The sequence below is a fragment of the Dermacentor albipictus genome, chromosome 4, assembly GCF_038994185.2.
Source record: "Dermacentor albipictus isolate Rhodes 1998 colony chromosome 4, USDA_Dalb.pri_finalv2, whole genome shotgun sequence".
In the NCBI taxonomy this organism is placed as follows: Eukaryota; Metazoa; Arthropoda; class Arachnida; order Ixodida; family Ixodidae; genus Dermacentor; species Dermacentor albipictus.
Genome location: NC_091824.1, coordinates 166,921,845 through 166,948,481, shown reverse-complemented (window position 1 = coordinate 166,948,481; position 26,637 = coordinate 166,921,845). Strand labels below are relative to the sequence as shown.

At 44.9% G+C, this 26,637-nt stretch overlaps 2 protein-coding genes across 11 annotated transcripts in view; one reads left to right on the top strand and one right to left on the bottom strand.

The window, feature by feature from the left end:
- Positions 1–16,101: 16,101 nt before the first annotated feature.
- Positions 16,102–20,734, bottom strand: LOC135910070 (small ribosomal subunit protein eS19-like). 3 transcript variants are annotated; one of them, XM_065442068.1, is made up of 5 exons: positions 20,654–20,734; positions 20,337–20,407; positions 20,157–20,257; positions 18,260–18,443; positions 16,102–16,226 (listed from the first exon to the last, which is right to left on the bottom strand). In XM_065442068.1, the coding sequence occupies exons 2-5, from the start codon at positions 20,405–20,407 to the stop codon at positions 16,133–16,135; spliced, it is 450 nt and encodes a 149-aa protein (XP_065298140.1). In that variant the 5' UTR covers positions 20,654–20,734; the 3' UTR covers positions 16,102–16,132. The 3 variants fall into 3 exon arrangements, with proteins under 3 accessions (XP_065298140.1, XP_065298141.1, XP_065298142.1); XM_065442069.1 differs by lacking the exon at positions 20,654–20,734 and adding an exon at positions 20,504–20,617; XM_065442070.1 differs by lacking the exon at positions 20,654–20,734 and adding an exon at positions 20,476–20,499.
- A 115-nt stretch (positions 20,735–20,849) lies between these two features.
- The window catches only part of mRpL37 (mitochondrial ribosomal protein L37), an 80,890-nt gene continuing 75,102 nt past the window's right edge, over positions 20,850–26,637 (top strand). For 5 of the 8 annotated variants that reach the window (XM_065442058.1, XM_065442065.1, XM_065442062.1 and 2 more), the window contains exons 1-2: positions 20,986–21,480; positions 26,075–26,190. In XM_065442058.1, the coding sequence (XP_065298130.1) occupies positions 21,311–21,480; positions 26,075–26,190 (286 nt within the window). In that variant the 5' untranslated portion in view covers positions 20,986–21,310. Of the gene's footprint in view, positions 21,481–26,074; positions 26,191–26,637 lie in introns of all 8 variants that reach the window. The other 3 variants (XM_065442059.1, XM_065442061.2, XM_065442063.1) reach the window with 3 other exon arrangements.

Here is a 26,637-nt window from a genome sequence, read left to right as displayed (position 1 = left end):
CGCATGAGGCCTAACTGTCACACCCATTCCACTGTACCACCCGTTGATGACTTGTTGATGGCGCATCAATGGGCGCCGTCACAAGTCGTCCTGGGACGAATCTTTCTTCTACTGCGAGGCTTTTCGAGGAAACCATATGGGTTCCCTTTGTAGCAACTGCTACAATAGAGTGGATGTCTCATTTTTCCTTACTTAATTGCTTCTCTCCACCTTGCGGATTTCCGCAGAACTATTGCGTCAATTAGCATACTTATTACATCATGATAAAATGTGCAAATGTTACTGGACGAGGACAGAGAGTTCCAGTTACTTTCATAAAAAAACATTGTTTTGTGCATTCAAGCTCAAAGTAATTGGAATGCCAATGCGTTTCTCTACAAAGTTCGAGAAGATCTCGAAATTGGTGTCATCCTGAGAATTCGTTCCTAGTAGATCTGCCTTGCAAACTGATAGGCTAGAATTTGCAAATTGCAATATTAGCCATAAGGTAATTAGTTAGGAACTTAATTAGTGATGTTGTTGTTAATTAGTCAAGTACGGATGTCAGTTTTTATGCAAGTAGTGTCCGTCACTTCAAGTAGAGAGACCACCTCGTGAAATAAAATTGGGCTATCTGCCTCAGGCAAACTTTGAGAATTTTTGAAAGTGTTCTCTGAAACACCTGGTATGTCTTGATCATGCCGTGGACACTTGTATAGTTCGTCGATATGTATTACTGATGTTGATTTTGTTACTTTTGTTTCCATTCGTTCGATATGTGTGTGTGCTTGCGTATCTTTTGCGTGCAAAAATCTGTAGTTGAAAGTAGCACTGTGTGTGTGTTCGTTTCTACCTCTGTCCTCATGTGGTGGAGCTTGCACACTGTATCATGAATCCAAACTAACTGGCGTGCCAACATGTTATAGCCAAGTAATTAAATTAACTAGCATGATGCCATGCACACACAGCAAACATAAACATCTCACTGGATGGCCGTGGGCGCTCACTGTCACAATGCTGGGGCGTTAAAGACCGGCAGCAATGATACAGTCGACTCTCGTTACAACGGACCCTGATAATCCGACAAAAAACGTCCATTTTATCCGAAGTCTGTAATATCCGAGACGCCTCACTTCCGAAACTTTCATTGTGATGTCTAACAACTTTTTTGCAAAGAGTGAGTGACGGAAGTCCAAGGTAAACAAACAAAAAAAGTCGCAATTTCGCCCGAATGGCGAAGCATCAGTTGTGATAGTAAATTAAGTAAGATAAGCGTGGCAGCAGCAGCAAGCGAATTGACCTTTGTGCTGTCTCTCAGTTCAGCGTGAACAACTAAACGTTGAAAGCATAGCATATATGAAGCTACCGGCACTGGGTGCACTGTGTCCACATCGCAGATTGCTTTTAAAAAACGCCGCCCTCGCGGCCGCGCCGTTAACAGCAGTTACCGGAATAGAACCTCCCTCTTTCCCTCGCCTCCCCCTGTGCCTCGCGCGCGAAATATGGCGTGCTTCTGCCCCTCTTTCCTCGTGCACAACATGTTGAGCCGCAATCATCGGCTGACCCTCACAAGTCAGTTGCCAGCCCGTGTCGGCACAGCAAAAGTAAGTTTTATATGCCCGATTTTGACAAAAACTGCCGCTAATTTCGTCCGCTGTAGCTGATAGTCTGTTTTAGTGCGGTCCGTTAAAAGCGAACTTCGTTGCATTAATAAAATAGGCAGACCAAACTACGGTTAAAACGTGGTCCGTGATATCCGAAAGTCTGTTGTACGCGGGTCCGTTGTAACGAGCGTAGACTGTATTATGGAAACTTGATGTATGGAAACTTGATGGAAACATAAGATAGAAAATAAGAGCGTACAAATAAATAGAATACAATGTGAAAGCAGAAGAAGCGCAAAAGCGCACACGCAGCTACGTGGCCAATGGGAGAAGGGACACCTAGCCAAAGGGAGAGGCCCAGCTATGCTCTGCAACGAAGGCATGGAGAAGGGACTGGAGGCCGAACAGGACGCGTGAATCGCGAAGACGGTGGCTTCCGGTGGGAGGTTTGCCGCCGCCCGCGCTATCCGCCCGTCCTGTTCAGCCTCCAGCCCCTTTTCCCCGCCTTCGTCCCAGAGCATAGCTGGGCCGCTCCCTTCGGCTACGTGTCCCTTCTCCCATTGACCACATAGCTGCGCGCACACTTTAGCACTTCTTCTGCTTTTATATTGTATTCTTTTTATTCGTACGCTATAGTGCCTGGAATATACTGGCTAGTGTGCCGTCCGCGGCCTCTCGGGTGGCACCAAATGCAATGAATGCCGGCGGCTGCCACTAGGGGCGCTGCAGTGCAGGTGGGTGCCGCGGCACCATCCGGTCTTCGTAGCCCGCCGTGTTTCCACAGCATTGGCAAGCGGGCTGCTGCGCTTTTTATTTTTATTAAGCTGTAGCAGCAGCACAGTTCAAATGTGGGCAGCTGATTTATAAATCAGGGTTTGTTTCGATTACAACAGGCTTCTCTAGCGCTTGTCGCTTGCGTGAAAAGCGTGTGCTAGCTCAGCTGGGCTTCGAGCGGGGAAGCTGATGTGTTTCTATGCTGGCGAAGAGGAAACGTAATTTCTAAGGCAAATGCCTTGATCTCCATGTTCCAAGGCCGTGTTGCGAGGTACAGAACATATCACACGATCCAAGGAAGGCCAGAAACGAACCAAAGCATGTCCAGCCGCCTATAGGAGATGCTAAATGATTAGCAAATTTAATTATTCATTATAGTGATTGGATTAAGGGGATAAGGCTGAATTAGAGGGATTATAGGTGTATTAATTAAGGATTAGAGTGAATTATAGTAGGCTTTACAAGGCTTTCGCCTTCGTACGTGTATATCTTCGGCGATAGCTAAGGACACTTGTTTTTTTATTCTAGCGATGATGGCAGCGTAACTTTTTAAGGGTACGTTTCAGGTTACATTTCTCATTCTAATAAAGTAAGGGAATTCTAAGTTTACGTTACTGTTCTATTGATGTTATATTAATGCATAACCATTCAAAACCGCTGTAACCGATCATCTTTTGAAATGACTTGAATTTCTGTGTTCTTTCTTTTTATTTTATTTGCTGCTATTTCTGCCTACTATCTTATTGTTGTCCTCATAGACTTAAATGTTTTTGATGGTTTGTAAACCATGTACCCATCTCCTCATAATTCCCATTGGGCCCCGAGGATAGGAAAATGCCTGTAAAATTGAGTGCACGTACGTGGTGTTCCGTGTACACTATACATTTTTTTTATACCTGGTAAATACGTGCAGATTTCTTTTTATGTCTGATATACGTGAACAAAAATAGGAAACAGATATTTCATTTAAGCGTAACAACGATTTTATTCATGCGTAACAACAGTCAATCGCAGGCATATTAATTAAAGACAGCCCTAGATGAGATAATGCACACATACACGAATAGATCGCGCAGTGACGCAGTTTCAGGAGCTTCTGCCGTTGCCTTTGCGCTTCCCTCTCTTTGTTGATGCCTCTTACAAAAAAAAAAAAACGAAACCTCAAGAAAACAAAGAACTTTGCAACTGCTGTCAAAAGCTGGTTTTTCATGCTCTGGGCACCCTGGTTGAGGAAAGGCCAGCTGTCTGCAGCTAACCTGAAAAATCAGCTATACTCGCTACATGTAACTTGTTTTTGCCGAAGAACACAGTAAAAGCATCTTCCCCGGCCTTCGCAGCGGTTGACGTCTGGCTAAGATAGACAAGCAAGGCCTCCATTGTCAAAATGCGTAGTGCAATAGTGAAGCAGCGTCTGTACTAGCTTCAGCTTTACTTACGCAAAGGAAGCCTGCACAATGTGGTCAAGAATTTTGGGCAGTAATCTATCGTGCAACATAACCTGCAGTATAGTAGATCAAAGCACTACTGCTCGTTTTTTCTTCTTTTTTCCCCTTGGCACTCAGGAAAAGTAAGCTGAATGCTTAGCAAACTCAGGAAATATCGTGGGTATAGCTTAGGGTTTCAGGCGTGGTCACGATGGAAGAATACTTCCACCGTGGGCGTGTTTTATCGCGGGGTATCTCGTAGACAACGTCATTCACGGTGATAGAGAACGCGCGCTCGACTAAGCTGTTTTCGAACTGTTTTTCACAAACCGCAGCAGTTGGTGCCGGCCTTCTGTCCATTCTCCTGCTCATTCTTGCCCATTCTGCTGCCGCTTCGTATCAGATGGTAGAGTGAACAAGGATACACACCCTTTGTTCGAGCGGTAACCGCTTCCACACAACGGCACAAAGCAGGTCCTCTCCTTGCACTGTCTCATGCTTCGGCATTTTTTCACCGCCGCCGCATAGTTCTCGCAATGACAGGCACACGAACATAACAGCCACGCACTCACTCTTTGACAACACCAAGCACAAACACGCAACTCTGTAATAATACTAAAAACGCAAACACAGAAACCGACGCAACAACTGCGAAACTGATATGCGAAGCAGACGACACGCGCAGTCTGCACCCACCCGTGTGGCAGCGACCTCTGCCGGCCATCGTGGGCATTCATTGCAGGCGGCGCCACGCTCGTCCATTGAAAAGAGGTGGTGCACGGCACACTAGCCAGTATATTCTAGGCACTATACGTACGCTCTTATTTTCTATCTTCCTTTTTCTTTATTTCAGCCATCGACTCCTCGTGTCTTCTTGTTTTCTTCTTATCTTCTGCTTTTTCTTCATCTTTCTTTCTTCCTTTATTGGCTCGTGACAAATGGGCATCACCTGAAGTGCTCCTGTTCAAGGTTGCAAGACCCAAAAGGTGAAACTGAACTGGTTCATTTATAGCCTCAGATGTAGGGTTTCACAAGCCCTTACCACTTCGATGGAATTGGCATCATTTGGGGCCTATGGATTATAACTAACCTGACATGATTGCCAAAGTGCTATAACTGTTCTCCAGGGGCTTCAATGCTGACAGTACGGTGCCTAATAATGTTGTTCAGTCTGTTGAGGCTTCTTGCTTGCACAGGCACACTCCAGTGTACCTTTATCATGATCATGGGCGATGCTAATGCGCATATGCCCAGAAGGACAGTAAGTGCACTCCGCCAGATGAAGAGTGGGTCGGTGACGTTGCTGTCCTTGGGTTTCTGACCTTCACCCTGTGGCAAGATGAGCAGCAGCACAGTTGCCAGAACTGCTCCAGCAAAGACGCCAGCAGCCCTGCAAATGATGTGGAATGATGGAAACTGTGTGCATGAGGGCACGCTTGCTGACAGTGTTCAAAACTGTTCTCAGTTAAGAGTTCATAATGCTTCTTTAGTATAAGAAAACTACCTGTAATAAGGCCCAATTCTTTCATAATGGATGTTCCTTTTAATGTGTTTAGCATTCTTTAGGAACTAACCATGTTTTTTTGTGACTGCGTAACTGTTTTTGTGGGCCGGCCCCAAAGATAGCGCAGTCTAACAGCAATAAAGACCACATGGTGGTACTATGCGGTAACACAGAGTGGCACGGTAGTAAGGCGAGCTTTCTCACCTTCTTCTCTCGTGACAGCTAGCGTTTTAAGACACTGTTGTTGAGAAGCTGCACCTCTGGTCGCAGACACTGATACAAGAGGTGTTTGTATACGTATAGTTTCATACAGTTATTACTAGAGGGAACTCTGGTGCTAATGTCTAGGGTAGCTGCAACAGGCGCAGTTCTGCCAGCATAGGAATTATAGGAAGTACATGGATTTGCCTAAACTTCCTCCTTCTGGCTTTAAATGGCTTCTCGACTTTGTAAACTCGGTATTTTCAATAAAATATTGTGTCTTAAACAATTAAATAAACATTAGTAAAATTGTCCAACAGCAGGATTTGAACACAGGACCTCTAGCACACACTTTGAAACTATTACACCATGGACGCATGCACCAACAAACGACACAGAGCACCGTTGTGAATTTCTTGCGGGCAAGCCAGCATGGTGAGAAGCTTGGCGCATTTGAATTTGGCCACCTGGACAGGTTGAGCCACCGCAATTAGTAGCGGTTGTGCATGTTTGCAGATCATTGTGCACCTAGAAAAGTATAGATCGCTTTGAAATTTAGGACAATCAAGCGTAATAAACAAAGCCACAGGAATGTCTGAATCCACAAGTACGAAGATCTATGTACTTATCGAAGTACAAATCTATATATTTCCCATCATTCCCATGATGGCTGAATGATCGTAGTGCCAGAGTTTCCTCTAGCAATTGTTTTATAAAATTATGGTTGTACGCACAGTACTGGTCCCTGAGGAACTGGTTCTCGAAGTACTTTGGGTTCGGCGTACGGCATGGTGGCAAGGGAAACGCCACCCATAACAAGTAGTGCAACATAACACAACCAAAGCATGCTAAACACATTCTTAAATAGCAACTAGGGTTGATTTGCGTTAAATGTTTTTCTTGTATATTGTGCAAAAGTGAACTACAAAAGAAAAATGGTGCAAGTTGAGGGGGGATTCTATTTTCTGCAAAGCAAGTACTGTTCAAGTGAGTTAACATTTGCAGCACCTTTAATTGTACTGCTGTAATGCTGCAACATCAGCTCCTGTATAACTAGCGTTTGAGATTTTCCCGATGTCCTAATCATTGAGAGCAACCAGTCTAAGACATTCTGGCACTAATTACAGCTTCACTTTTTGGCTGCACAAGTCAACCCACCAGTTATAAGGCCTCTCTCCACAGAACTTGTGTATTTTTTTTTTCACCAATGCATTTGTCTTTCATGTCAGTTGCAAAGAACTGTCACTGAAAGATGTAGTTGAATTTAACAAATTTAGGTCAGCTGCTGAAGCACTGCCACAGGTGGGCTGATCATAGCACGCAAAAGGCAAATTTACAATTGCAAACTGTTTGGTGGTCCCCGTCGAGTCTGAATTATTGATAGGCGACTCTATGCAGGAACACTATACTAAGCATGCCATTAGGGATGTTCACATCAAAACCACGGTGTGTATAGATAGCGCAGAAACCATAGACTATTGTTATTTAAGCCTCCCTCCCCTTACCTGTCCCCACCTGACCATGGACAGAAGAGAAGGCTGGACAGGCGGCATCCTAGTACAGAAAAATTTCGAGGAGGGGTAGGGGGCACATGCCCTCTAGGGTGCCTCAATTCGCACCTCCGGGCGAAGAGTACATCAAAGCATCCTAGTGACCTCCTCAACCGCTGCTCCCTACAAAGTAAGAAAATTCTTTGATGGGGCTCTCACCGCCACAACCAGTTTTCATAGCACTGTCCACCATTGCCACGCTGAGCTCGCGTTTGGGGACGTGCTGGCATTTTGGCAGGAATTTGCTGCGGGTGTCAGTTCGGTGAGCATTGTTGTGCAAAATGCCTGGCTGCTGTGTGCTACTGTGCTCAAACCACTCCGGGAATATTTGACAATTGTTCCATTTTCTGAGAGAACCAAAAAGAAGAATTGTGTGAGTTGCAAAGATCAAGTGCAGCAAATGGAGCCTACAAAAACCTCGCCCATATGCGTGAGTGCCGTGACAAATTGTTGTTGTGTATCCTCTTTCTGTTACATTTTTTTTAGAAACAAATTAGCCAACATTCCAACAATTACAAACAACATTTGTTGGAAAAATTATCTATTATGCGACCTGGGTAGCCAACTGTATAGCTTGCCCATGTCAATTGGGCGAACTACGTCAATTAGGAGGTGCCGCTGAGATCGGTAGCAATGCACATTTTTGAAACCTTGTACTAATAACTTACACACTTTACACAGAGCGCTTAAATGTATCACTTAATGATCAGAAGGACCTACCCTAATGACTCTGTACATTTGTACACAATCATTAAGATCTTTTCAGGGACCATTTAACTTGCTGTAATAAATGTTGATTAATGTGGCTGACAAATGCACTAAATTTTATATTTTACTGAGACCATCTCGCTATGAAATTTACAGAAAAGCATGAGGTAATGCACTATATTTTGAGATGTTAAAGAATATTGTAGCACTTTCCTTTGTTCTCAAGCAACAAAATATTCTTGGTCACTTGTTTAGATTCAACGTAATAGAAAAATGTAACAAAATTGATTTTGTAGACAATAAAACATGTATTTAAATTTCTCAACTTTGTTGATTTCTTCATTTTCCTCGCCGATGCAAACTTTTACAGAAAACTACACAAGACTTGCACAACAATTGTCCTCTCAAAGGAATGCTTGCTAAACCATTCCAAAAAAAATTGAGAACAATATATAAAAGTGTAGATTTTCTCACATTTGCTTTCTAAAGTGGCAATTTCACTGCATCGGCAAAAACGAAATGGTGGCCAGAAGCCCGACAAAATTTTTCTTTGGTCGAAAGTATGCAGCGGGAGAGATCAAGCACAATTTTTTTTAAAAGAAATCTGAGATGGTCGAGCTCAATATCTGGTGCATTTGGTCCATGTATTTAATCGCATACTTTGGGGATGAATATCTCGAAACTTACAAGCCGTTCCAAGCCTTGCGAACTCACTGCTGCAATTTGTAAATTTCAATATGTGCTATAAAGTAATTAAACAGGTCATTAGTGATTTTAAAACTAGTCGATTATAGACCTTTTACACCATGAATTTGTCACGTGACAATCACCGCCATTGAGCGCCTTCCGTTCAGCGTTTGCTGATTTGTTTAGAATGGTCGCAGCGGCCGCAGGCACAGCTCAAACAGCCACTAGAGGGAGCAATGAGTGCATAGACGACAAAAAAACTAGCTACACAAGCTGCCTAAGTATACATTTCATTTATCCGTTCCGTCAGCATTATAACCTTTATAACCTTATTGTACACAAGCTTACCGCCTGAAGGCGACCATATGCAGCAGCTGATGTTTGCTTTTACCCTTTACAGCCACACCCGCCGTGGTTGCTCAGTGGCTATGGTGTTAGGCTGCTGAGCACGAGGTCGCGGGATCGAATCCCGGCCACGGCGGCCGCATTTCGATGGGGGCGAAATGCGAAAACACCCGTGTACTTAGATTTAGGTGCACGTTAAAGAACCCCATGTGGTCAAAATTTCCGGAGTCCCCCACTACGGCGTGCCTCATAATCAGAAAGTGGTTTTGGCACGTAAAACCCCATATATTATTATTATTACCCTTTACAGCCACAGATTTCTAAGGCTATTACGGCTATACCTATATCTAATTCTAAGGCTATACCTGTTATATGCCAACAGCTTCGTTTGGAAACGCATGTGCCTGACCGCGGTGGTTGGTTCCGTCCCTGTCATGACGCAGCTCTTATCAGATAACTTGCAAAAATGTTCTTATTATTTACAGCGCATATTAATATGTATTCGCGTACGTGTGGACAAAAAATTCACCGACAATTACAATACTCCCTAATGTGAAATTTTAGTGCAGCTCTATACATGCTTTCATTTCGCGATATATTGAGGCAAAGAACTTGAGAGACATGTAGCAGAGTCGGCAATTGTCGAAGATTTGATCTGCGGGTCAAGAGTGTTGGCTTTTATGCACGACTCGTCGAAAGTTACAGTGTAATCGCCGGTGCCGCTTGGCTTCCAGAAAGTACTACACAATTAGCGTCGCGCATACAATCAAATTACAAACCTGCGAGGTTGCTCAGTGGCTATGGTGTTGGGTTGCTGAGCACGAGGTCGCGGGATCGAATCCCGGCCACGGCGGCCGCATTTCGATGGGGGAAAAATGCGAAAACACCCATGTACTTAGATTTAGGCGCACGTTAAAGAACCCCAGGTGGTCAAAATTTCCGGAGCCTCATAATCAAAGTGGTTTCGGCACGTAAAACCCCATAATTTATTTATTTTTGAAATCAAATTACAAAACAATCGCAAAGCATGGCAATCAAAACAAGCGCAAACGAGATCAAACCAAACAAGCGCAAGCGAAAGCTGACGTGAGCACACGGCGAAATTAGCGGTCCGGCTGAGACCAGATACAAATACGCATCGAGCGGTCGGGAGGGTCCGCATGAAACCAGTTTCCCTCTCGCACGTCACTGAAGGGGCTGCTCTCATTGGTCTCCGCCGTTCGCGGCACGAGTCTTTCATCTTCTGCGTTCGTTCTTTCTTCTTTCGCTCTTGTGCTCGTTCGCTCGGTTATGCCGTCACCGGCGCTCGCCGTAGGAACGGGCCATGGGGCCGTTAAGAGCTGGATGTGCATTTTTTGTTTCAACAGTTGTTTCTTCATTTTTTTTCTACGAGAGCGCTTCGACAGCGCTCAGGTGAAACAAAAATGAAAGCTAGATGGTAATTTTTGGTACTGCACTCGGCGCACGCCAGTGGCACCTAAAGCCGCACGTGTGTAGTGCGTTTTGCTGGCGGTTTACAGTGGCTTACAGCATAGTTTTATACAGTAATTACTACAGGGAACTGTGCAGCCGCGATCAGCCACCATGGGAATGATGGGAAGTGCATGAATTTCTTATCTTCGTGCTTATGGATTCAGACGCTCCTGTGGCTTTATTATATGCTTTATCTGCCTTCATTGTCCTAAATTTTAGAGCAGTGTATACATTTCGAAGTGCAGAATACTCTGTGAACACACACGATTGCTACTAATTGCAGTGGTTCAAGCTGTCGAGGTAGCCAATCGAAAGGCGTCAAGCGTCTCAACACGCTGACTTGCCCGTGAGAATTTCATTAGGGCATTCTATACTGCTTGTCAATGCAAGCGTCTGTGGCGTAATGGTTTCAATGTCAGGCATAATAGGTATTTACAGATCTTGTGTTCGAATCCCACCGTCAGACAGTTTTAATAAGGTTTAACTATTTATTACACAGTACTTTGTTGAAAATGACATGCTTACAAAGTCACGAAGGGTCTGAAGCCAGAAGGGCGAAGTTTAGGCAAATCCATGTACTTACCGTAATTCCCATGTTGGCTGAACTGCACGGAGGAAGGAAACTAAGGAGAGACCCTACCCCCTCCGCGCGCTAGGAGAAAAGTGTGGCGGAAATGACGTATAGGTTCTCATTTCTTTTGCTGTTTTTTATTTTAATTTTTTTTTGCTGCATGGCCACGCCTTTTGGGCCACAATGGCGGCGTTGTTCTGATTTTTTGAGCGCTCACACGTGTTGCTCTGGTAGGTTTCGTGCCGTGGCAAAGGCGCTGTGAGGGCGGGTTTGCGTTAGTCACCGTGTCTTGTTGGGCTGTGTTACCTGCACCGTGCTCTGCCGAATGTTGCGCGAGCGTGCGCGCTCCGCGCGCGCAACCACGCGCAGCGCGGCGTGGTTTCGCGAAAGATGTAAACAAGAGAGGAGGGTGGCACAAAAGGCGGAGCATCGCCATGAGCAACGCCAACTTCCGGCTTCACTTTTGCTTCACAAAGAGTGACGTCAGGGCCTCTCCTTAGTTTCCTTCCTCCGTGGCTGAACTGCCTTGTTCTACGAAACCTGCCCGATTGTAGCTAGAGGCGTGCGCCGTGTCGGTTTCGTCCAGCGGCGCTGCCAGCGTGGAAAACCGAAACCAGAAATCTAAAAAGGTGTTTCGCTACATCTTCATTTGCTAAAGTGGTTGAAATTCTGGCCTTTTCATACTGATGGCTGAGAGGACCGAATACAGAGGTGTTGAAAGTGAGAGAAATATAAAACGTTTGGTAATTCTTGCTTTTCAGCCGACATATTAAAAACAAACAAAATTGGGCAAATATCTCAAAGCGCCTATGTTGAGTGTGTTCGTATATTCCTTCTTCCACGAATATACAGAGCCTTGCTATTTTGCTATGCCTCGGTTTATACGAGATTTTTCCATTGAGCAGAGTCAGTGAATTCGTCTAGAATTGCTCAGCCAGCACCGACGCACGTGACACTCTTTAGATACGTTGACCTTGTTTCCGCTTGTTCTGAAAGAGATTGTATTTATACAATATGCTTTACGTTAAAAAAAAAGAAAACACACCTGTGATCAACTTTTGCTGGGTTCAGCCCTTCAGCTGTCAACCAATCAGCAGATGTTATAACGCACCACGGAGGAAGGAAACTAAGGAGAGGCCCTGACGTCACTCTTTGTGAAGCAAAAGTGAAGCCGGAAGTTGGCGTTGCTCATGGCGATGCTCCGCCTTTTGGGCCGCCCTCCTCTCTTGTTTACATCTTCGCGAAACCACGCCGCGCTGCGCGTGGTTTCGCGCGCGCCCTCGCGCAACATCCGGCAGAGCACGGTGCAGGTAACACAGCGCAACAAGACACGGTGACTAACGCACGCCCGCCCGCACAGCGCCTTTGCCACGGCACGAAACCTACCAGAGCAACACGTGTGAGCGCTCAAAACCATAACAACGCCGCCATTGTGGCCCAAAAGGCGTGGCCATACAGCCAAAAAATAAAAAAGCAGCAAAAAAATGAGAACCTACTACATCATTTCCGCCACACTTTTCTTCTAGCGCGCGGAGGGGGTAGGGCCTCTCCTTAGTTTCCTTCCTCCGTGTAACGCACATTACCGACTGGAAGTGAAATCACTTGTTCTGAATATTAATCACCCCTTGCTTATGTAACTTTTCTTCCTGAAGAAAACAGAACCAATTTTTTTTTTTTTCTGCAGCAGGTGAACATTTTTTTTTTCAGCTGAGATATGTTATAGTACGGTAGAAACCAAATTTGCTCAATTTTTTAACTCGTCGTCACCAGGTTGATTGAATGAAGTGCGGATTAGTGGAAATGGAGGCGTAGTCTAATGCACAATTATTTCTAAGGAAAAAAAAATTTTCACCTGCACGTCAAAATTGTTTTATAGTTCAGTGCAGCTATCGGTGTCAGCTTCATTCAATTTTTTATATGAATGCTACAAAGAAACAGCACCATGCAGTAGACGTGTAAAAATATTTGTTTTTACATGTAGAAATTAGAAAAATTCCTTCGTATGCAACGGCCGGAATAACGCGAAAACTTTCAACCGGCTTCTTGAACACATCAGGGCCAGAAATTTGTCGTGCTACGAGTTGCATCTCTCGCGTTGATGCCGCTTTCAGACATATCGCTGTTTCTACCCGCAACTACAGTGCCCACGACCCTCAAGGCGTGATTCCGACGTTCCGAGGCCGCTGTTTATTCTCGTTGCGCCATGTTGCGTTTTTGAAGTTTCGGAATCCCGCGTTGCGCTTACTTGTGATGACACGCATGCGCCGACGCTTGGAGACCAGGTGTTTCTTTTGTTTGTATTATGTTGCTTTATAGCTCCCCTGCTTGACATGACTCTATGCTTGAGACAGGCAAAAAAAGAAGAAGATAACACAAAATCTCAAACGAAACTGGATTGACTTTAAAAAAGAATCTTTATTCCTATTTAAAAGGCGCGCCGATCTCGCCGGCAACATCGGCGGCGACGCGCTGTCGTGCCGGCGCAGAGTACCTTCTAGTAATTATTGTATGAAGCTGTATGGCTTACAGGACCAAAAAAAGCCAGACCAAGTAGCGGAAATCTATTTCCGAAGAAAGCTTTTTAGTTCTTATGAAATAAATCTTAAACAAAAAGCTAAAATAATTGATACGATTTCGTTTACGCTGCGTAGTTTCCAGTTCCTTGCATTCGCTGGCTACGTGCAGTTGCGTAGTAAAAAAAAAAAAAATTGCTTCGGCTCCGTAGCTTTGGCTGCACTGCTACAGTGCAATCGCAGCGTTTGGCGTAGGGACACTAGGAGCGGGCTACCCCCACACAAATGCTATTTGATCGGCTCACCGGGAAATTCCTTGTGTTTTGGACAGGAAGACGCACAGCAAACAACATATTGCCCACAGCACAGCGAGAATAAAAACGCCGATGCCAACGTCGAACACGCGTGGACCAGCCATGCTTATTGTCGACAAACATTGTTGCTGTGGTAACCAGTGTGTCGGAACGAAAACGAAACAAAACTATAACCGAGACGGTTTTTTTTTTGTTGTTGTTTCGGAGTGAAACTGAAATATTTGTAATCGGTTTTCGCTTAAAGCCGGCAATCCGAAATAACCGACGTCAGACAAAGTCAAAATTAACGCGTACCTCGGGCCTGCCGGTCGAGTGCTTGGTCTCCGCTCGGTGCACTAGTAAAAAAAATTCATCTGAACAGTGGTCTCGCATTTCGGCGAGCACACTCGACGACTTGCTGCTTCCGAGGTCATGCTCAGTGCCTCGACTCATGGCACTGGGAATGATCTCAGAATTTATAATTCACGTATTTATAAAAATAAATACTGCTTTTATCGTTACTTAGCCTCGAAAATTGTTGCATTCGAACTAAAACCGATGAGATATTTTTTCCCCCGTTCTGGAGCAGAACCGCAACTTTTTACAGTGGAACGAAAAAACCTCGACGAAAATATCTCGTTTCTACAACCTGGTGGTAACCAACGCTCGCAGTCTTCTGGCGGGAAGTTCGATTGATGAAAGATCCCTTGATACAAGTTTTACAAAATGTTGCACTTGAAAGGTGTAGTATCACGCTCGCATCCTCTAAATTATTGACAGCCAGAACAAAGGAGCCATGGAGAATAGCACTCACAACTATGTTATGGAAGGCTTGCATATATTTGGGCCATTCCATACATCCCCAGTATCCTTTCATGTTTGGAGGCAGTGGGTGTACATGGAGCTGCCTCAGCAGTCTTCAAGTGGCCGAGTGAACAACAGCAGCAAAACAACCTGGTGCAAGTTTATTTTGCCTGAAGTAAGGTTGCTGTGCCCCAAGGTTCTCATTTACACAAGCAGCAAGACTGTTCTTTTGAAAGAAAAACTGTCCGCAACTGGCTTCCCATCTTTACAGGTGAACAAGTCTTTCAAGGTGTAGCAGGACAGTTTCTTCTTGACGGGACTTTGACAAAGGGAAAGCTGCATCTCCTTCCTTTACCACTACAAGTTTGAAGTATCCAGCAATGCACAGTATGCAGTCCAGGTTGGTTGCAATGTGGCTGAACTCCAACAGCCAGAAAATAAGCCAAATGGACAACTTTGTATATGTGCACACCATCTAGCAGCACTAAGGCTATTAATCTGATTCTCTAATATGTTGTGCACTGCAGACGGTGGTTCCTCTAGCGTTCTGGCCGCTGCTCAGTCGTTGCGTCCTCGAGCTATGCGGTCTGCCCTTTCATTCCAGTCCAGTCCGTTGTGCGCAGGGCACCCTGTAATGGTCCAGGTCCAGTCGTGAGCCAAGTATTTCTTGGGCGCAGCGCGGTAGCATTCCCTGCATGACGAGTCGACAAGCCGCCTTCGAGTCTGTAAGCACATGAGCCTACTGACCCTTGAAGTCAGCGTCTCGTATTGCCAGCACTATTGCCACTGCCTGTGCTGTGCATACGAAGGGTAACTGAAGCAGTTATCGTGGCGACTCTGTTGGTTGCAGCGAGTCCCTGCGAGTGGCTGCACTCGCGTCCGTGTAAGTAGGCGGCCGGATCCTTGCCAAATCGTTCCTGCAGAGTCCTAGTCCTGTCCTATTTGCGGCCTGCGTGGTACCTGGCACTCGTATTTCTTGGTATAGGCGAGACATGGACACGCTCCCTCAAATCTCACGACAAGTCTGTTTTGTGTCCGCAGAACAGGGATCGAGCGTTGTATCCCAGTCTTCGGAGAATAGAGCGGCCCTGGGCCGTAGAGCTCAGCCTTTCTCTTTGCGATATATCAGAACTGCAGCGGCATGTTCTTCATATTTGTTGTAAATACCGAACTGCTCCAAATGAACCCACCTGGAAACCACAACCAACATGTATAAACAAGTGGGCGAGCTGACTGCTGTGCCGGCATCGGTTGCACGTCCAAGTCTTAGGCAGTGATGCTCGCTGTTTAAAACTTGGTACATATTGGATGCAAATAAACTGATTGTCGCCAAGTTAATTGTATCTGCCTTGACTAAAGTGAAGAGGTTGTGTGAGGCTGGCGAAACCGAAAGTGGTGCTGAGTGTGCCCGGACTACATGCCAATTGAATAGTGATGTGCAGAAGCTCTGCCCCCATAGCTTTCACTTTATAGCCAAGAAAAGTTTTCTGCAAGTATAGCATGTGCTACTTTGACTACAGCAGTGGCAACATTCGAACTGGCCAGAAAAACGTATTTCTGTGAAGAGCTTTTGTAAGCACAACGCACAACACTGCTGGCATTCTATTGCCCCATCACACCCACTTGCAGCACTGACAAAAGATGTCTCAAAGACAAACAGCAGGCTGGAAATGTGGTCAAAACATTTACTGAAAAGTTGCATCTACTTGGCAGATGCAGACGCAGAAGTCTTCATCTTGATTTGGGCAGCAATCCGATCCAAATCTTTCCTGCCTTGGCTGGTCAGCTTGCGGCCACTGTAAAACAAATCAAGATCGGGCACCTGAAGCAAACGATGTTGCAAAGACTGCTTATCAAGGGGGAGGGGGAAAATAAGAAATACAAGTGCATACACATTTATAAAATTTCTAGTAAATCTTTGTATGCAAACACTCCATATTAGCAGTGACTCATGTTGAACACAATACACAAATGCAGTTATGTAAAGTATGAGCCTCCACACTATGGGGCATTAAATTCACAGAAAGATGCAGTGGTCCCTACAATTTCTAGTTGAGTAAACCCACAGAAACTGGAGCATTTCCCGTCTGCTTAATCTAATAATCACCATTAATAGTTGACTGGGCATTCTTGACGAAGATGAATCAGAAGAAAAAGGATCCAGCAGTAAACTAACAAATGCTAATAGTGTACTTTGGGGACTTCCTAACCATATAAGCAGAACTCGGTAGGCTCAAGAATGCAAAGCACAAGAACTTCAACGAGCAACATGTCAAGGCCACTGTGGAATGTTTCGGAGTAGGCAAAGGGTGCTGCCATGATTTTCGTCATGTGTTTATGTGGTTCAGTACCATGTACAAGTTTTCAGCACTCGGCACACTAAAGAAAAAGGGTTAGTGCCACGTGTAAGAGACATGCAGTGCGAAACGACGACGAGGAGAGGAAAGCATTCGAAACGACGCAAGTGTCCGAGGGGAAAGATCCGGAGGCTCGAGGCACGTTACCAGAGTTGGAACGCGATGGCATTCAAAGATCCCCAACTGCTCCTCACGCCAACTGCAGCATGTGTAACCGTTATGTTTACCGGAAAACGCTCACAGCGAGCGCTATACACGAAGGCTGGCTTTGTGGTCAAAATGTGGCCTCTTGCAGGAGCCGCGATGCAACGGAGGCGAGCGCCATCTGGAAAATTTTCAAGGAAGCAGGCGCGCTGCTCCGCGACTTCGAGATATTTACGTGCTGGCGTGCACAAATGGCGGACACCGTCTCCAGTCTGCTTTGTAAAAACGCTGGAAAAGGGGTTTGCTTGAGTTTTTGCGTAACAGAATTATGTTTTCCTGAATATTGAAATTACAATCTCGGAGCGATCATGTCAGTAGACTGTGTGTAAGTCGTAGTTTAAGATTTTTCCCACATTGTTTAGCTTGAGAAATTCAATTACTTCAGTGAATTCCTTGCATCACATGAATGGCCTGGGTATGAGTGGTTCAAAAATCTTTGACAATGCAACGTCTGAAACCAGACATGGGATGCCGTCAAATTTTTTGCAACACGGGCTCCTTAACACTATCGCGTTAACAGCGCTGAGCTAGCATGGTCTGCATGGCTCTGGCTGAAGGTCATCTCGCCAGCACCGTACTCGCGACAGGAACAGCGGGTGTTCGGTTCCGGAGGCTGTGATGCTAGCTCTCCGAGGCATGGCCGTCGACCTCGACATGACAAGTCCTTGGACTTACTGCAGCCTTCCATGGTAGTTTTGGGCACTCCGGCAGCGATCCCCCTTCAAAGGCAGGTCAGCAATACCATGTAAGACAGTCCCCAGAGTGCCTCGTCGTCACTTGAGCAAGGCACTAGATGGAAGTGGCGGCTGAACCTGCTGCTAGAGGCTGCCGCTAGACCTAATTGGCAGGCCTTGCTGCCACCTCATCGACAACTGGGAATAGGCATTACAAACTGGCTGGCTGAACCACATACAGGATCGTCGGGAGTACTGACCATGGGCGGGATGCTACCAAGCTCGAACTTTGACGCAACACAAGCCAGCGACAGAAAGTAAGAACATTTTATTTGTGTAGCGGTGCAGCCAGAGAGGCTAAGGTGGTCACATTGCAGTGACAAGCGAGGACTGGAATTAATGTGGTTGGCAAGAAAAACAGTACAATTAATCGTTAGGTTTGTTTTCATGGTTATCGAGTGTTAATATTTTTCTTCTGGGGAGTTTTCCGTGTGGTTAAATCGTATCTAGGTACCGTTATGTGCCCCCAATTTCCATCTCAGGAACGCACGCGCCCGAGATCGGCGACAGTTTGGTGCAACTGACAATTCTCACCCGCTAGGGTCCTGCTCAACCAGCTTCAGCTGTTCCAGGGCTTGAAGGGCCTTGCGTGCCACACTGGCAGAGGCAGGGCAGAAGTGGGATGGGCGAACGCCCCGGCGGTATCGGCCACCATAGATCTTGCGCATGGACTTGACACCAGATGGAGACCGCATGTACAGGTGCCGCGCTACAGATGCTGCAGTAGTGAACCAAACCATTAGGCACATATGATCAAGTGGCACTACGGCTCTTTTGCAAGCATACAGTGGCCAAGGTGCTACCAGTGGCAGGAATTTCATCTGTGGCATGCAAACATGACAGTGCAGAGGAGAAATTTTTATGTCACAATCAGTCTTCCATGATGCTGCCTGCAACTACATTTGATATACCTCAATTTACAGCAAGGCATACCTGCCAGCAGAACATTATGTTGCTTCATTACGCTTGCAGGATCCTTCAGATTTCATTAGTTTTGGTTCATTAGGCATGACTTCCAAAAATTGTTATGGAGAGCTAAATTCGCTGGCACAATACCCATATTTGCTAACAATGATATAAATAAAAATTAGCATAAGAGTAATAATCCGTATTGTTACTCCTCTCCGAGAAAATTTTCCGAATTTGGCATCACACATGCAAGTTGATATGACTAAATAGCTTAAAATTGTGACTGGCATTCGGCATTCATTATTTGTCATCGCTCCCCAACAGACTGCTTCAGATGCCGCTATAAAGCTTCTGGTCTCCGGTAATCCTGCTCGAATGGCGGCCACACAGTATTAAACAGAAACTTCACAAGCAACCAGCTGAAATTAATTGAGAGTAATATGCTTATTTTCAAGCTTCGAAACTCTTGTCAATTCTATGCAATAAAAGGACATCAATGAGTAAAACTAATCTGCAACACTATGCCACAGCATTTGGGGTGCAACCGAGATCAGCTTTTCTACACCAGTCACTCTTCATGACAAATGAAAGGATGGCACAAAAGAACAGGGACAGAGTGCGCCCCTGCCAGAAATGGCTGGGGGCACGATGCACAGGTGCTGCCACCAAATCCTGTGTGTGAGGCTTGTCGTTTCAGCCATATAGTAGTATGCGAAGCAAAATGTACACTCGCTGGGAATTCCAAGTCTGGTTTAGACCTATTTTATAATTTGCGCACCTAATCCGGAAGCTTCAGTAATATTTCATTCTAACAGAATTAATGCCAGCTTGTTTTTAACCTAACCTTGCACCTACCTTAATCTCCATGCAGCCTTGTGCTAAAATAATAAATTTCACCAGTACTAGAATTGCCATTCCCTAGATGGCACTGCATCGTCGTGCACCCAGCCATTACTGGAAGGGGCACAGTCCGTAGTGTGCATAGCATAATTAAAAATGGGATAATTTAAACGCGGTGAAGCTCGTCCATGCTCTTTTGCACTACCTTTTGGGTATGTAATACCAACATGCCCAACATTCAGTACTTGACAAACGAGATGCACTTGTATCTTTCAAGATTACTTTGATGTGTACCAACAGTTGTGAGGGTGAAAATTGGAGACAATGCAGATCAAAACTACCTTCAATCACTACAGATGCTCTCACTGAGCATAGAATTAAACCAAAGTTGTGTTTTACGTGCTATGAAAACTTTGACCGATATTGGAACTAGGATTAGCGATAGCGTGAACAGTTCTGAAAGGAATCGACAGAACGTTCCTGCAAGGACACAGAACCAGGAATGAGGGCGTGACGTCACGCCTGCCACCAAACGTTGCCTACACAACTTTGGCATGGTGTGCAGTGTAAATGTTTGCGTCTGAAATACGATTAGATCACACTAAGCGCAAGCGTGGTGAATGTTCAGCTACTTTCGGTGCGACGAGGGGCCTGCTGCAATATATTCGTCAACGGAACTTACCGCATCGTGTGTAGAACCAGTCCTCGTCATATGGGGCCAGCTCCTTGTAGATGGCGGTCTTCACGACATCGACCCAGTCTGGAACCTTAAGCTTGCCAGACCTGCCCAGCAATGAAGACAGTAAATTGCTAGGCCTTCCTAGACAACTGACGAACGCGCCAGAACGGCGTAAAAGCTTACTTTTTGAGGAAGGCGGACAAAGCCCGCACAAACGCTTGCTGGTCAACGTCTTTGACTCCGACAGACGGCATCTGAAAAGCAGAATTGATAACATGCGGTCAACATTTACGGACGTTACCCATACACAGCAGTATCGCACGTCACATGGTAGTTGCACTCGCGCTCACGTCAACGACGCTGTCATAACTCGCTACATCCGCTCGTTAGCGAAAAATAATAATCAAAAATCACGCAAAATTATGGCGTTTACGCTACTGCAGCCTTTTCTTCGCGTCAAAATGCTAAAAGACAGCAATCTATACTAGGCCTAGCCATACCTTGTCGGCGCTTGCGAAGGGAAAGGAACGAAACGTGTGTAGACGCACAATGTATGCTGGGAAAAATCGCCACTTGCGCCACCTGCAATTTTTGCAGACCAAGACCAGCTACTGAGTAGACGTAAATTTATAATTTATTTTCACGCAGTATACTTTTATAGACACACAATAACAACACTATGACTTGATACATTCCTAAAAATAAATATTGCGTCGCTATCAAATCAACGGTTGATGTCGTGCAGGGACGCGGAAGCGTGGAACAGCGCTGCCCAGAACCAACATGGCAGCGCACATGAGCATTTAAACGGGCAGCGTGCTGAAATGTGAGCAGCCTTTTACCGAGCACTTTTCGCAGCGATTCTTTAAGCTTTTCTTGCTGAGCGTTAGTGGGAATGGATTTTAAGTAGGTAACGTTGTTGCTGCAAAAATTACGACATTGGTTTCTTGATTCAGTGGTCTCATTTTGTGCCCGAGTTGCTTTTTCTTGCTCCTCTTGGCACAGTAATATGCTCTTCTGTGCGCGTTGCATTTAACTCGTCGCCCTGCACCTTCAAGACCGCAACGTCACCTAAACATTTTTTTTTCTCAAAGGACTATCGGCTTGAGCTACTCGCTCTGAAGGAGAGAAACAGTTTCCACCGCAGGTCCTACGCCATGAGGGTTTGGCGGTTGCAAAACGAAGTCTACTTCCGCAAAAGGCTGTGGAAGGACAGAAGAACCTTGCGTAAAGTGCGGAAGTACCTCACGCCGCAGCCTCTGCTGGACCAGGGCGTCCAAATTCACGACGCTCTTGACATCGCCGCGAACGAATTTGTGCCGGAACCGTAAGTTCTCTCGTACGTGCACGTTAACATGCTGCGAACGCTGCTGACCTCGCACCACTAATCAACGAGCGCAGCACCGTGTCATCCGCTGCGAATAGCTCTCAAAACAAGAAAGAGTTCACAGAAAGATGGAGGTTTTGGAGTGATTAACAGTGGTAGAGCAAGAATGTCACTGAAGCCAGCATTTCGATAAGGGGACTTGACCTCGTCAGGGCGAACACAAGACTCCTTGTCCCACAAGAAAAGATATTTCTACACTTCCAAATCAGTGGTTCTCTCGGATTTGTCGTCCCGGACTGCCCAGGACGCTGAATATGCAATGCTCATTGGCGGAAAGCACCGCCTGCGTTAGTTCTGGGCAGACCGGGACGACAAATCGAAGAGCCTCATTGAATGCAAAAGTAGAGAGACTAAAGCTGGGCATTTCTGAATGAATTCATTTTTAAAGGTGCGCCCATTTTTGCGCCTTTTGCTATATCAGTACAAGAGTGCTGTGAATGCGTTCACAATGCATCTTTGCACAACAGCAAATTGAAAACATGGAGCAGTTGGTGCACACTGCACTGTCATATCTGGGACAACAGTGGTACACTTCGTGAATCAGTGCCGAAAAGGAACCCAGATCAAAGAGACCTATTATATCAGCAAGCACTTAAATCAATTTTATTCCAGTTCATTGGTTACAAACAAACGGCAGGAGGCAAAATTAAGTACACCACTTGAGTAAGGCTTGCCTTTCCTGTACGAAAGAAGAGTATGAAAAGCACTTGCACATAATTTTCATATGCAGGTGCTGGTTAGTGCAGGGACGAACATTCTTTCACATTTTCGCAATCATCTTGTGTTGTAGTGGGACAGATATTTTATAAAATGACAAATATTTGCATAACTCAACATAATATTGTATTTATGGTCGAATGTCGCACCATTGGACAGAGAAGGGGCCGCACGCAGTGTTGTCTGTGGCTATGTCTCTCTCATGAGTGGTGAAACATTTTTGCAAGTATTCAACACCCAAAGTATAGAACTGGAACTGAGCCAAAAACCAGAGGAAAACTGTATTTTTGAACAAACCAGAAGTGAACCCGAATGTTAAGGCTAAGCTCTGGTATGAAACCAAAAAGAAAAAGCTCAGTGCCCTTCCACTCTGTGGAGAAGGATGACCAGTGAAGCTGTGTATGTGGGCCCTTTAATGGCAAACTGCACCTCCCCCGCGGGTCGGCCCGTAATTGCACTACCTTTGGGATCCGCTCTCGTATGGGGAATACTTAAAGCCTGCTTCGCCTCCGCCGTGGGTTAGCCTGGTACTGCACTATTACGGGTGAGTGGCGCACTTCAAGACAAAAAGCACAGAAACATTTGACATGCATGCTCCTGCCTGTAAGGGCAGAAATATCTTTTTACGTGGCGTCTTGCTGGCCTTCTTATACCCTCCATTATCCAGGCAACTTCATTCTCTCTTGTTCCCTGGTAGAAGGCCTTGTCAGCACACTGGTCAGCCCACACAGAGGAATATGGAGAAAAACCACTCTCTAGTGTAGAGGAGATGAGTGGAGGACAGGGGACGTATTCTGAAACGTTCGCCGCAGCGAACTTTTCGCACTGGCCACGCCTCCGCCGTAGCGGCGCGCGCTGAATGGCTGCTTTGACAAAACCGGAAATTCAGGTGGCGCAAGTGAATTTCCGGTTTTGTCAAACTAGCCATTCAGAGCGCGCCGCAACGGCGGAGGCGTGGCCAGTGCGAAAAGTTCGCCGCGGCGAACGTTTCAGAATACGTCCCCAGAGCAGAGTAAGATGTGCACTGCGGCATAATCCTGTCACACATACCCAGTGGACAAGTCTTTTCATGTTGATGAGCGTGATGATTAGGCACGTCTTGTCTCGGGCGTTTCGCAGCTGTTCCGTTCACTGCCACACAAAGTCAAATAGTTCTCGGGTGGTAGGAGACCTATATGTAAGTGCTGAAATCAAGGAGGCACTTAGCTAGGCAGTCACTTTTGATTGCACTGGTATATAAACAGAAACAGGTGCGATAGAAACTATGTACTGCTTTTGAAATATACTTACACAATGTGATTTAGTTTTTTTTTATATCTACTTAGGAGTGGAATGAACCGCACACATACCTTTTTTACCCCTGTCTTTCCTTGCAGTTTAGGAGCACCATCGAGTTCTTGTACAAAATAAATGTATGCACTTTTTCTGTAATTATTCTTAGGTTATACAAATAAACGTAGACCAGTTTGAACCATTATTCTTCTTATCTGAAGTTGAACATGAAATGAACTGCTTTCAATGAATGGGAGTGAAAGAAGTTTTGGTTCGATGTTCTGGCAACACTGAGTAGCTCAGTGTTACGTAGTCATTACAGTGTCTTGTTGTTGCTCGGCCTAAATGCAAGCCTCCAGACTTGTTAATTTCCTGTATTGGTGACAATTTATTTTAACAGACTGAAGTACAGTCATTTAAGAGAGAAAGGGCATCATGCATTAATTATTTTAAGCATGATTATCAGCAACTGATAGCCATTATGTCATGACATTTTCTCTGCTTTACAGTGACTTTTGTTACGTGTCCTAAATAAGTCTTCACTATTTTATTGGCTTAGTGCCCTTAATTCCAGATAGCAGTGACTTTGTAGCTCCGACCTGGTGCATGTGGCTAGAATTTTTGCTCGCTCAACAAAAACCTGGAAATCTCTCGTGTATCTGAATGTCCTGTTGGTGTGTAAGGAGTGTACGTGTGTGTGTGGCTGGGTGGTGGGGGGGGGGGGTGTTGGACAGAAAGAATGGTTAAAATTTAATTAAGATTACCATATTTGAGCTATCATGGTGGGTGAGAAAGAATGGTTATCAAATGCAGCCTTAGGGCACATAAGTTACAGCATTACTCTCTGTTTTTGAGGGAACATAGAAACCATCTAGCAAAGCTTCATGGGGTGTTCACATAACCGTTACAGAATGATGGTTATGATAGTAAAATGTGCTCACCATCTCATATCTTGTTAATTTTTATCAAAATGTCTTATTTGGCTTTTTCTTTTGCAGCAATGCTTTCTTAGTTTTTCTTGCACCTTATCATTATTAATAATACTAAGCTTTCTTATAGAAAAAACTCCTGTCCCTGAAAAAATTCCTGTGCACACGTGTGCATTTCTCTGCAGGAAAAGTTAAGTTTTTGATTTAGGCTTGACATATTAGAGGTGACTAAGGGGTGATGACTAAGGCGTGGTGAGGTGATTAAGGGCTGGATTTGTCAATTACACTTCTGAAATACACGCTTAGTCCTGCTGTTAGTGAAGACTTGGTGAGCCAGGGAAGAGACAAAAAAGCAAAAATGGAAGACATGACAGTGGCAAGTTTCCACCCAACCTTCTGGCAAAGTCAGGTTTTAGTGGCGTTTTAATTTTTTTAACGTTAAGCAAGGCTTACACGTCATTCTAAAGGAACTGAAGACAATGTAGAAAGTTTAGAGGGTTTAGAGAACATTTTTTGCACAAAGAAGTCCTTGAAATTAGCACAAATATACTTCGAAGTTTGTGATGTAACTTGGTATGACAGCACTGTAGTGTGGGCATAAAAGGATGCTTTAGTGTGTGTGTGTGTGCATATTTCTTTTTTTTTTTTATTGGGTGAAAATCTGGTGCAAATCTGCCTGCTACCTACACCCGTTCATTACGTAACATATTGGTTTAAAGAAGGGCACATAAGTCTTGCCTGCTTTAGTTTGATCAAGAAACCTGTATAGGTTCTGAAATGTCTCGATGTGTTTTTTCACTTTGATTTGGTCAGTGACCACAACTTCATCACGTTACCTGACCAGGCGAACTTTTGTCAGACTCTTTACTGCATTTTTCTCATTATTGATCAACATTTTCTCACTAAATAGGTACAAAAGGTCTTGAACAATCACTTTACTAACACTCTAAGCTGGTTAAATATTGCTCTTTGTTGTCCCATTAAATCTCACGTTAACAGAATGGACAACTAGTGGTGCACATTATGCAAGCATGCCCATGTGGGCACTTATTTGAAATATTTTTTTAGATTACAGGGCAAACGAACACTGTGATGCTGTGCCAAGTGCTACAGATGAGATTTTAGAAGTCATTCAATGCAGAGTGCATTATTACTTCCTCATGTCCCTTTCACCAAATGCTATCAGTTTCAGCAAGAAATGGTTGGAAATAAAATATTGATTGATTGATTGATTGATTGAGAGTGAGTGAGGGAGCGAAAGAGAGAGAGAGGGAAATTGTTTGTCTTGGGTTATTTCTTAGTCGTCCTTCTCTGCTTGCACGCTACTTACAATGGATCATTTCCAACTTGCCTGCTTCACAACCATTCTACAGTGCAGTGCTTGACATTACTTCCTTTACAGTGCATGCGAAAATGGCTTGTTAGTGGTAGTGCACTTAGCATCAGTGCCTTGATTTTTCGTCAACTTAAAATAAAGGTACATTGATATATTGTCTGTGACAAACACTGCAATCATCAGCAGCCTCTCCAGGAAGGAGAAACAATATGGAGGGGGGGGGGTTGTCAGTTTCGAAGCGCTGCGCTGACAGGGTAATAATGACCTTGCGCTGTTGCAGGTTTGAGCTTCCTGAGCCCTATGGCACTCCATATGAAAAGTGCAACGATAGCAGAAACCCCAACTGGCATGACCAGGTGGCCTATATTGTGCACAAGAAGTCTCGACTCCTTGAAGGTCAGTACTGTTATGTAACCATGAAAGGCACTTCAGTGTCAGTGGTGTAAAGCTTTACTCTTGCTTCTGGGTGTGTGAGAAGGGGAATTCATATGATGTGCATAGGTGTGGTATAGAATGTGCAATGTGTATATTCCTGTTAAACTTGCAGCATTGCTAAGTAACATTAAGCTGATGGTGTGACCAGTAACTATAACTTCACTTGCCACATCAGTGGAAATTAGGACAGGAGGGTGATGGGAAATTGTGGTTGAATTAATTGCCATTTAATTGGGTAACGATCGAGTTACCAGGAATGTTGATTCACATCTGCAGCACCTGAAAAAATATTAAGAAAAAGAAGTATTATGCATTTAGACCTTTCTTTACTCTCGGGGCATTTAAGTAGGCTCAGCAGAGGATACAGAGTTCACAAAATAACCACTTACAGGTCTTCAGTGTTTGCAG

What these genes read in the sequence shown, in the direction of transcription:
- LOC135910070 (XM_065442068.1), bottom strand. Translation starts at nt 20,407, where the DNA reads ATGCCGTCTGTCGGAGTCAAAGACGTTGACCAGCAAGCGTTTGTGCGG. An exon ending in CTGGTTCTACACACGATGCG is followed by an intron (nt 18,444 to 20,156) that starts GTAAGTTCCGTT and finishes TCACTACTGCAG; the next exon opens with CATCTGTAGCGCGGCACCTG. An exon ending in GTTGAGCAGGACCCTAGCGG is followed by an intron (nt 16,227 to 18,259) that starts GTGAGAATTGTC and finishes TTTGTTTTACAG; the next exon opens with TGGCCGCAAGCTGACCAGCC.